The sequence below is a fragment of the Gavialis gangeticus genome, unplaced genomic scaffold, assembly GCF_001723915.1.
Source record: "Gavialis gangeticus isolate Ggan-Ray unplaced genomic scaffold, GavGan_comp1, whole genome shotgun sequence".
Taxonomy (NCBI): Eukaryota; Metazoa; Chordata; order Crocodylia; family Gavialidae; genus Gavialis; species Gavialis gangeticus.
Window position 1 is genome coordinate 171156048 of NW_017729032.1, and position 10866 is coordinate 171166913.

Sequence of the window (10866 nt, forward strand, 5' to 3'; positions counted from 1 at the left end):
TCCTTAATGAATGCATGGAATACCATATATATATATATGGTATTCCATATATGGCATTCCACTGTCATATATATATTATTATACGTGTGTGTGTGTGTGGGTGACAGTGTGTCCTATCATTAAAATTGTTTTAGAAAAGAAAAACTGATACTAATTTATACATTTTCCGTGCTTTATGTGAACTGTTTCTCATGTCTTATCACCTTTCTATAATTAAACACCAAGGATGGACTTGTTCCCCACCTATTAAGCATTTAAGTCAATTGAACATCTAAGAACAATACCTTCTTGAGTCACTGAATAAAACATTTCAGCCTTCAAAAAATAAAGCCTTCAACTTAGCGTAAAAATTAAGCTACAGGAAGCAGCAAGGAAGACTGCCGCCTACATTTTCCATTAGTGTTTTTTATGGCTTTGAGCAGGGTGGAATAGGATTGCATTTAGACACCTAAGTGCCACTTAGATCCTTAATAGGTGGAAGAGGATCTGACCCTGAGTACTTATGACTGTGTTTTGTAAAAGTATAAATGTTAAAAGGCAATTTTCTTTCACCGTTGTGATGACTACTGTGTAGAGCGAAGCACTGGAGAGGTGTATTTTTGACAAAAAAGGATCTCTCTCAGTGTTCTATAGTTTGATAGAACATAATAATAAATTGAAATATAATTTAATTATTGACTTTCATGGTGATTCTTTACTGCAAAACGTTTGATAGACACTTCATATAATTTAGCTACAAGAAAATGATTCACAAACTTTAAATGTGAGGACAAGAAGTTTGAAATTGGTGGGACAAAGCAGGGGGAGCTATCCCTGGGATTAGAAAGGGAGAGATGTGGTCAGGATCACCACAGGGAAGATTATTTTTTAGCTATGTCTCATGTTACATTTAGTGTACGTTAAATACACTTAAAACATGAGTGACCCACATGTTTAAGCAGTAAAACACATACTAAGCGTACTCATATCATAGCAAAGTTATGACTTTTCATGCAAGGAGCATCTCCAAATCGTATTAAGCAACCTGTGTTTCAGCTATCATCAGTCAGCTCCATGGAGATAATATGAGCAATTTGTGGTCCTCAGCCAGCCATAATATCTGTAAGGGACCCCTCTGCTCTACCAGACTTCTAGGTAGGATAAGGAAAACCACACATAGTGGATCTGGTGGTGGTCTATAAACTCACCGGGGGGACCAGCAGAAAATAGGTGAGGCTCTATTCCCCCAGGCACCACCTGGGATAAGAAGGAATAACGGTCACAAATTGATTGAGAGCATGTTCAGGCTTGATATCAGGAGGCATTACTTTATGGTTAGGGCTGCCAGGCTCTGGAATGGGCTCCCAGGGGAAGTGGTGCTCTCCCTTACCTTGGGGGTCTTCAAGAGGAGGTTGGATTAGATATATGGCTGGGGTATTATGATCCCAGCAGTCATTCCTGCCCAGGGCAGGGAGTCAGACTTGATGATCTGTTCAGATTCCTTCCAACCCTAGAAACCATGAAACATATGGGGAGGAAGGATTCTGGATCTTTCACATGTCAGATTCCTCCAGGATCAGGTTGAAAGCTAGGTGCCTTCAGCCCCTGAAGGTCCCAGGCCTGGCACTGGCAATTGCTGATTGGTGGTCCAAGCTGCGGCACTGCACCAGAGCTAGTTTAATCCTCTGATGTGCTGCCAGGGCTGGGACTGACAATTGGCAAGCTGTGCATAGTAGAGATTATGGTAAATGATACCCTGAGCCTGCCCAAAACATGTTCTAACTTTAATAGTATACAGATTTAACACATACAAAGTGTCCTGTGCTAGAAGGTTTCTGGGTATGAACTGGGGGTGGGTGTCAGGAGGCCAGAAGAGATAATAGTGGCTGGGATGGGACATAAGAACCATGGTAAAAGTTTTGGCTGTGGACAGAGAGAAAAATTATGGAGAAAGCAGCAGCAAGATTAGAAGACAGAATAAAGGAGCTAGTGAGAAAGCAACATTGAAAGTGAGCCCAAGGTATAGGCCAGCATGGTGGGAAGGATGTGCAACAGCAGTGACAGGAAGTGGACATGCACAGATGGACATGCATGCACACACACCCATGCCACATGGACCTGTATTTCTATTGTACAGAATGAGCAATCTGAGTTACAATTGTCAAAACTCAGACATTGAATTAATGGCAAAGTGAGACAAGAGCCCTGTTTCTGGTTGCCTGAACCACTAGAAGACATTAGCCGTCTCTGGTATTTGTTATAGAGATGCATTTTACCAAAATGCCTTTAAAAGCAGTGTTAATCTTGACTTGTTGTTGATGCTAGCTTATGTTTTTCTGTTATAGCTCCTCTTCTCATGATTTGTCACATTCATGGGATCAGTCAAATCTACATCGCACTTCTGACCAATTCAGCTCCCTAGGAAGTATGGACAGCTGGGACCACACTCCCCAAATGTCCCATTATGGACGGCTTTCCTCTGCAAAGTCTAACAGTAGCATTGATCACTTAGGGAACCAAAGCAAACGGGATTCTGCTTATGGCTCTTTCTCTACAAGTTCCAGTACCCCTGACCATACATTATCCAACACAGATGCATCTTCAACAGAGAACATGCTCTACAGAGTTGGCCACTGGGACATTGCAAAGCATGGAAACAGCAGTGCTGGCCAATTTCTGAATGATAACTGTGTACTAGAGGACAAATCTGGATACTTGCTAGCTCCCAATCAGTTTGAAAATAGCAGGAGCCCTAGAATAGAGGAATATCCTGATTCTAAGCTTTCAGGCTGTGGAAAGTCAAATACTGGACCTGTCTGGTATGTGCCTGATAAGAAGAAGTCATCCTCCCCTCCCCCACCACCTCCACCTCTTCGTAGTGACAGCTTTGCTGCTACCAAAGGCCATGACAAGGCCCATGGTCCTGTATACTCAGAAAGCACCAGCACCCAGCACTTTACAGTTCTGAACCGATCTCAGCCCAGAAGTGACTGGAGCTCAGAAACTACAGAACAACAAAGAAGATCTGCTAGAGCAAGTGAAAGGAGCACAGAGGGAAGGAGGATCAATAGTTCCAACTATAAATCTGATATTGATCTAGACTATACTTTATCTTCTGCTGGTGACAGGTACAACAATAACGCAGGAAATGCTAACAGACTTCAGTCCTCTCTGTCCAGCACAGATGTTCGGTTTGCACAGTCTGCTTACAGTTACCACCACCAGCGCCAATACAGTGATGAAAGCACTTTTTTTCATAATGCAAAAGCCTCAGCTTTGCCTAAGGACCAGCAACATTTTTCCTCTTACAGTGGTGCCCAAGATCTACCTGCTAACCACTTCCATTGTTACAGTCCAAACCAATCCAGATTACTCAGTACTTCCTCCTGTATGAACAGTGCCACTGAGCAGAAAATGGACAACACTGGACAGAGTCGTTATTACTGTGTAACAGCAAAACAGCCTGCTCAGGGAAACTTAAGGCCGCTACAGCTAAAGGATGAATGTTGGAAACCTGAAGCCTGTCCTGGACCACATGACAATCCTGCAATAGTCACAATGGTCCAGAAACCAAAATACTATCTACCTCAACAACCTGTCGAGTCTTCTATAGAAGGGTGCGAGAAGAGCGTTCCCTATTCAGTAGACAGAGGAGGGGATATTAGGCCTGAAGATGCTAGAAAAAATAGCTATCCTGAAAGGGCTGGACAGAATAAAACTTTGGAGAGCAGTTGCAAGGAAAATGACAATAGCTACAATCAGCAGGAATACACAAAGAGCTGTGTTCTTACCACTGAAAACAGGGCTGCCCAGAAAGATTTCAGGTGGGGAAAAGAAGAGAATAGTAAGATTTCTCCTCAGAAGACCCCTATGTTGCATTCCTTAGCTCAGGAAGGGAAAAAACAATCTGACAACTGCCAAGGACCTGGAATCGATAGGGGGCTTCCATTTGATACTCACTTGACTAAACAGGCACGGAGGAGTGATCGCTTTGCAACAACCCTGAGAAATGAGATCCAAATGAGGCGAGCAAAGCTGCAAAAGAGCAAAAGCACTGCTGCCTTAATAGGGTCAAATGAACCAGAGGAGTATAGTGAGAATTGGAAACCAGAATCAGCAGAGACATTGAACACTTCTTCAGATAGATCTTTTACCAGTACCTACAAGGATCACCTAAAGGAGGCCCAGGCTAGAGTCCTGCGGGCTACTTCCTTCAAACGGCGGGACTTGGACCCTAGCCCTGCTGACTATCTCCCCAGGTCACCAGAACGGAAGGCAAATAACTACAACTCTTCCTCGTTGGCTTTGGTTTCTGAAGATGCCTCTGACTTCCTTGAGGCTGCACAAGTTAAACCACACTCTTCAGGGAGTGGCACACATCATATTTCACGCATTGGAGCCAGGAAGAGGTTCACAGCAGAACAAAAACTAAAGTCTTACTCCGAACCAGAGAAAATGAATGAAGTGGGGATGTCGGAGGATAACTGCCATCCTCAGCGCCGTTCAAATACATGCGAGGAAGCCCTTGCCTCTTTTGCAGATAGGTGGAAATTCTTTGAAGAAACAAGCAAACCCACACACCGGAAGTCTGCCCAGAAACAAGCTCCGCACAATCTGTTTGAGGAACAGCCTGGGAAGCCTGATAGAAAAGCTTATGGACATGAGTGTGAGGAATTACAGTATGAAAGAAGATCTCGGGCAGCCTCTTTTGGAATTGAAACTATGCAAATTGCAAAAAATAATACCCATTGTAGTCCCCGTAAGGTAACTGACAAACTCACAAAATCTGAACAGCCTCAGAGACTGGGAACTTTTGCAGAATATCAGGCATCCTGGAAAGAGCAGAGGAAACCTCTAGAGTCAAGGAGTTCAGGAAGGTACCATTCTGCTGATAACATCCTTGATGCAAGCCATGAGCAACGCGAGAAATCCCAGTACTCGCATGAGCGATCCAGATCATCGCCTTCTACTGATTTCTACAAGCAGGTAAGAGACTTGTATTTTCATATTTGTCTTACAGAGTGACAGAGTGGGGAAAAATCATACGTGCAGTTGTACACAGAGTCAGAGTAGAAACAAATGTTTGCCAGCTGTTGACAATGAAATCCTTGTTACAGGTAGCTCACATAAGCAGGGTAAAAAGGATATACAAGGATATAGGAAATATAAAAAGGATGGGAGTGTAGAATGAGAGTTCAGTATAGAGCAAAGAACAATAAGCTAAATTAGTTGCTTCTATTTTGTAGCCAACATGAGTGAAGAGAAAAGACAAGATCATTTTTATCATGTTAGCAGTCTATATCCCATACTTTATACTAGGGATGAAAGCTGATTGGAGGTGGTAATTCCTCACCCAAACTGACACATACTCATCAGTACAGCAGTTATTTTACTGATGCCCTCCTTTCAGAAAATGTACCGTCCTATGGTACTGTAAAACTGAAGTGGTGCTCCAAGGAAATTGGGAGCTAATTTCTTACAAAGGAAATAGACTGATAAACTACTGGTTTCCTGTGTCACTCTCCTTTCTTTTAAATTGATTTGATCCAGGAGGCAGTTATAATAGAAGTTAGAGTACTAGCTCAAAAATCAAGGTTTAAAAAATTATTCATACCGTCTGGGACAGGGACAGACATTTGAAAAGCTTGAGCCTGAATTAATTCAGTCTTTGCAGGCTATAACCTGCATAGATTGAACCGATTTGCAAGTGTACAGACATTCCCTCTAGACTGAGGAAATGCAGGCACATGCCTTCAGTGGCTTAGGCTAGAAGCCAAAGAGGCACTACAGTATCCCTCCCTTCCCATTGACAGTGCTGAGGCGGGGGGGCATGGCCAAGCCCTGGCAGGACACCCTGATTAGGGAGGGGTGTGTATCCCCACCCTGCCTGCACGGTCCCAGGCTTTTTCCCACTTGCTGCTCAAGGGGTGGGAATGTTGCCAGACCCCAGATTGCACTCTTAGGCAAAGCAGAGATGTGCAGAGATGTGTAGTACATGCATCTGTTGATAATACTGACCTTTTCAATCTCCTTCTCCCTGCTTCTTCATACTGTTTGCAAACCTGACAGATGAGGGAGCCAGCAGGGGGCTGAATAACAGTGTTTATCAGCCCATCAACAAAACAAAAGTCTCTTATTAGTTCAAACTCTTAAACAGCTTTTTCCAAGGAAGAAACATAGGGACATTACCAGCTGATCTGTTGATTAGAGCCAAAAAGCCCTAAGTGGATACTTTTGTCTGCCTGTCCCAGTGAAATTGGAGACGTACACACAGAGACACCTCTCATTAGCTAGCATACACATGCCTAGGGTCCATGGGGCTGGGGTCCATGCTGTGGGAGATGGGAGGGAGGGACAGGGGGAATCCCGGTGATGGGGCAGGGGGAAGCGAGGCAGACCCTGCTGTGCCTGCCATCTCCTCTGGAGCCCTGGCAAGGGAACAGAGGGGCAGGGCCAGCCCTGTTCTCTGGAGCAGACAGCACAGCCTAGGGCTGCAAAGCATCTGGGATGCTGGGGGTTCTCGTTTAACTTGAACTAGGAAGGCGTCTGGGACAGACATTCCATAAACTGGTTTGTCCCAAATCAGTTAAGTCTGATACTGCATTTAACTAGGTATATCTTAAACCAGTTTCAACATTTTGAAACTGCTTTATGTGCACTTAAACTTGTAACAGAACATAAACCAGTTTCTGATCACTTAAGCCAGTTTATGTGTAATGTCTGTCCCTAGCCCTGGAAAATGTGGGTGGAACTTCTTTAACATCCTACATGACTGTGTTTGCTTTATTAAAAAAAAAAATCAATCAACCTCCTGAAAGAAGTCAAAGGTTTGTTCAGTCCAAAAGCAGGAAGTCAGTTAATTTTTAACTTTAAAATACAGGGAGAAGGTACAAGTGGCAGGTGAGATCAGTACAATAACCAGTTATCATGAGATCTGTGTTTTAAAGGCACATTTATGCTGCTGAAAGATTGCTAGGCATGTAATGGATTCAGCAGATAACATAGGATTGACTTGACTTAAACTTCTGGTTTTGCAAATACAATTGCTTGGGCTATATAAGAATTATCAGACCATAAGAGATTTATCATATTGCTCCTCCTCCTTTCCTTGCTCTCATTTCCTGTACTCCGGTTACTGTAAAACCATTACAATAGAGACAAAAATCATGCTTTTATTATACAGCTCTTTTGTACAAACTGAATTATACTTCAGGTGAGGGACTATTTAAATCTAAGTTTAAAAAAACTTCTTTTTATATAGATTGAGCTGTGGAGTTAACTGTGTAGATAAGCTACTGAACTGTCAGTTCCAAGAAAAATATTTTTTACGTGTAGAGATTTTATTTATTGAAAAAATCAGAAGTAATGAATTATTCAGATGATCCCATAATATGCATGTATATTTCTCTTTCATTAAACAGTATAGCCAAATACAGTGTAAATGAGTGCTTTACAAGAAAAAATCCTGTTTAGGTACCATCTGATAGCATGTTGATTTAGGATTTGCTGACAAAAAAAGATATATTATTTCAAAGCCATTTTTACATTCTTTGCATGTAAGATTCAGGGTTTTAGTGCTAGAACGCACTTTTATTTCCTGTGGGGTCAAAGTGTCTAATACAGTTTTGCCCTTTGGGTGTGGTTGAAGCTACAGCAATTTTGAAGTGAAACATACACAGGCATTCAAAAGCTAAAACACTAACAAGTCTCCAGTAAGTGTCTTGCCTTAATTTGTTTTTGCCAGATGGAACTCGCAAAGGTTTACAAATGTAACATTTAAGTTTTTCTTGTTTTCAGTAAACTAAATTGGTAACTTGAGCCTAGAGAGATTTGTAGTGATATATAAGAGGTCACATAGCATACTACAATACTTGGAGTCAAAACAACATAAAACATGATATATTACTGACTTCATGTATATTCAAGCAGAGCAAACCCACAAATAAGAGGTTCTATAATGATAGATTTTTTGGAAACTGAAACTTGATGACTTTGTGTCTTACTTGTTATAAACCCTTGGCAGGAAGTCTCGGTTGAAATAAGGAGACAAGCTGAGGATTTGAAGGAAGATGAGGAGTGTGTTTCCTCTAGAAATAACACTGATGAGCAGAACTGCACTGTAAGGTAGGTGTATTTTTGTTTCTGGCTTCCCAAATCTGACATTTTTTATATGAGGGCTACAATGATCTGATCTTTTGCCTAACCCAAAATGTAAGTTGTAGTAATGGCTAACTACCTCTCTCAGTTGAAGGAATGCCATGTTGATCTTACAGAAGGTTGTGCAATGCCTTTTCTTCCTCATTCTCTTCCCACTGAGATTTCTAAAAAGGACTATTGGATCAACTTTCTGAAGAAACTCTAGTGCTTCATTTATTACTTATTCTTTAGGGCCAACAAATTCTTAGTAACCGACTGCAGGGAAAGACTGAGTTTTAATATTATTCATCAATTAAATTGCTTGTAACAAGAAAGAAATGTCTGAGGTTTCCCAAAGGAGTGTTTCAGCATTACACTTGGCGACTACTGTATGTAACTGGAACACAGGATTACAATAAATCAGACTGTCTTTAAGCATCAAAGAACTAAATGAAATTCAGAAAAAATACTATTTTGTTCATCAGTCAATTCCACTTTTAAATGAATTAATAGGAGAGAAACTCTACCATTTCTTTTAAACTTCTTCAAATATTGATCATTTGTGTTTACACAGTGTAACTAGAACCCTTGTCTGTCTAGGACAAAGTCCCCTAATTCTGATGTGGAGTTTCTGGATGGTATTGTAATAAAGCAAATAAATAATAATAATTGAAACCACATCTATTGAAATGCACTTGGCAGCTAAATTTAGATTAACCACATACTTTTATCAACAGGCTTTGCCTAGTGAGGTTTTTTTTGGTGGGTGGGGAGGAAGGTTTGTTGTTTGTTTGTTTTTTTTGGGGGGGGGTTGCATGTTAAGAATAAAAGTGAATTTTTAAAAACGTTTCTACTGGTTTTCCTTATTGTATGTATTAAAAAAATAAATCTCTAATTGGCAGAAATGATCTCCCATTCTGAAGGATTCAAATTATTGCAATAATATTTAGAATATATAATGTAATATATGACTTCATGCTTAAAATATTCAGTAATTAATTTAAAGCATTTATTAAATGCTTATTCTTGTAAATTTTTCTTCTTAACCATTCTACTGTTTTAAATAATCTGCTATGTTGTTTAGATTCTGTGTAGCCTTTGCTATTGTACAGCTGATTCTTTGTATTATACAGCTGATTTCAAAATGAACAAGCATGTATGATGTAAGAGAAGAAAGGGGAAAGTAGGAGAGGAAGCCTGGAGCAGATATGCCTGTGTAGGCAGGCAGTATCTCTATGCAACTGAAATGATTTCCATCTAGCATCACTTTAATCATAGTCACAAAAGCATGTGAATAATACACCTACGTCCACATTTTAACAGTGTCTGTTAAGCACAATTGCAGCTTTATAGCTGTGGAATCTATGAAAATCACATGACTGGGCAGCAGCTGTAATACTTTTGTTTTAAAGCTGTAGTTTGTTTTCACATGTCATTGCAAATACATTATTTGGCCATTTCACCACGTTGCAGGAAAAGGTTTTGTGAAGCGGTTTGTTTCATGGTCTTTGGTCTGATATCAAGGCTATTTAAAGTATGCAAAGGATGTGCATGGGTTTTATATAAATACCCCTCATATAGATGCTTAATTCCTGTGCTGCGTATGGCCACTTAATGATAATGAATGACTGTAATGTTGAAACCATGCACATGCACGTGTGTTGTATGCCTGTTTTAAATGGAGTTGCTATAATGTAAATCCTAACAGAAAAGGGAATTAAACTTATTTAGCATGATTTAGTGTTGTGTTGATTTCCTCTGAAGAAATTGATTTAGTATTTTTCCCAAATTTGCACTTTGCAAATAATGTTTTGCTGCTTTGGCTAATGCTTACTAAATTATAGAACATTAATATTAACCATACTAACTATAGAAAAATGGTTAGCTTGTTGGCTTATTTAATAATTTATGTTCTACTTGTAAAAATTTCATTTGTGATGGACCTGATCCTTTGTCACTGAAGTAAAAGACAAAGCTTTATTATTCACTTTAGTAGACATGGGACCAAGTACTAAATCTTTAAATGGCTTAGATTTTGGGTGACTGGAACATCTGGTAAATTTTTATTTTTATTTTTGGGGGGGGCAAGGATCAGTACTGAAATATTCTGTGTTGCATAAACTAATAGAAAAATAATGGCCTCCTATTGGAAGCCTCCTTGAGTAATAAATTATTTGTTGTATTAAATTAGAAGTGCAAAAAGCATCTGGCCTTGAGGGCCAAACAGATAGTGTTGGACTGGTCCATGGACCATCCCAGCCCCACATTCTAGCACACATCTTTAAGCAGCCAAAGTGGGTTTTGTCATCTCCAGGGCTGGGCTGCATTGCCCTGGAGCTGCCATTGGCACTCCCAAGCTGTACTGCCTGGCCCTGAAGCATGTAGCATGGCCTTGGAGTAGCCTGCAGCTTCTCTGGGGCTGTGCTGCTTTTGGTGGCTGCTCTGTTGTTCTGGGAGGCAAGCTGGAGCAGGTGCTGCACACAGGGCCATCCGGTGTGCCCCGCATAGTGCCTGCATATTGCTTTGAGATATGGGTAGCACTGGGTGCTAGATGGTGTGAGTCCATGTGCAGAATCCAGCCCACAGGCCATATCTTTGACATCCCTGTTTTAAATGAATCTATGTACTGTATTGACCTGATTTATTATGTGTGTCATATGTGCTTTCGGAAGTGGTGGTGTATTTATGAGTCTTCCTCTTGCCTGGTCTCTGACATGATAAAAGCAGCAAAATGTTTGAAGCCAGGCAGTG

General features: G+C 40.8%; 1 protein-coding gene across 4 annotated transcripts in view; it reads left to right on the plus strand.

Annotated features, from left to right (window-relative positions):
- SHROOM2 (shroom family member 2) overlaps positions 1-10866 on the plus strand; it is a 298183-nt gene that overhangs the window by 209354 nt on the left and 77963 nt on the right. For all 4 annotated transcript variants that reach the window (XM_019524302.1, XM_019524299.1, XM_019524301.1 and 1 more), the window contains 2 exons: positions 2325-4965; positions 8003-8103. In XM_019524302.1, coding sequence (XP_019379847.1) covers positions 2325-4965; positions 8003-8103 — 2742 coding nt within the window. The remainder of the gene's footprint in view (positions 1-2324; positions 4966-8002; positions 8104-10866) is intronic.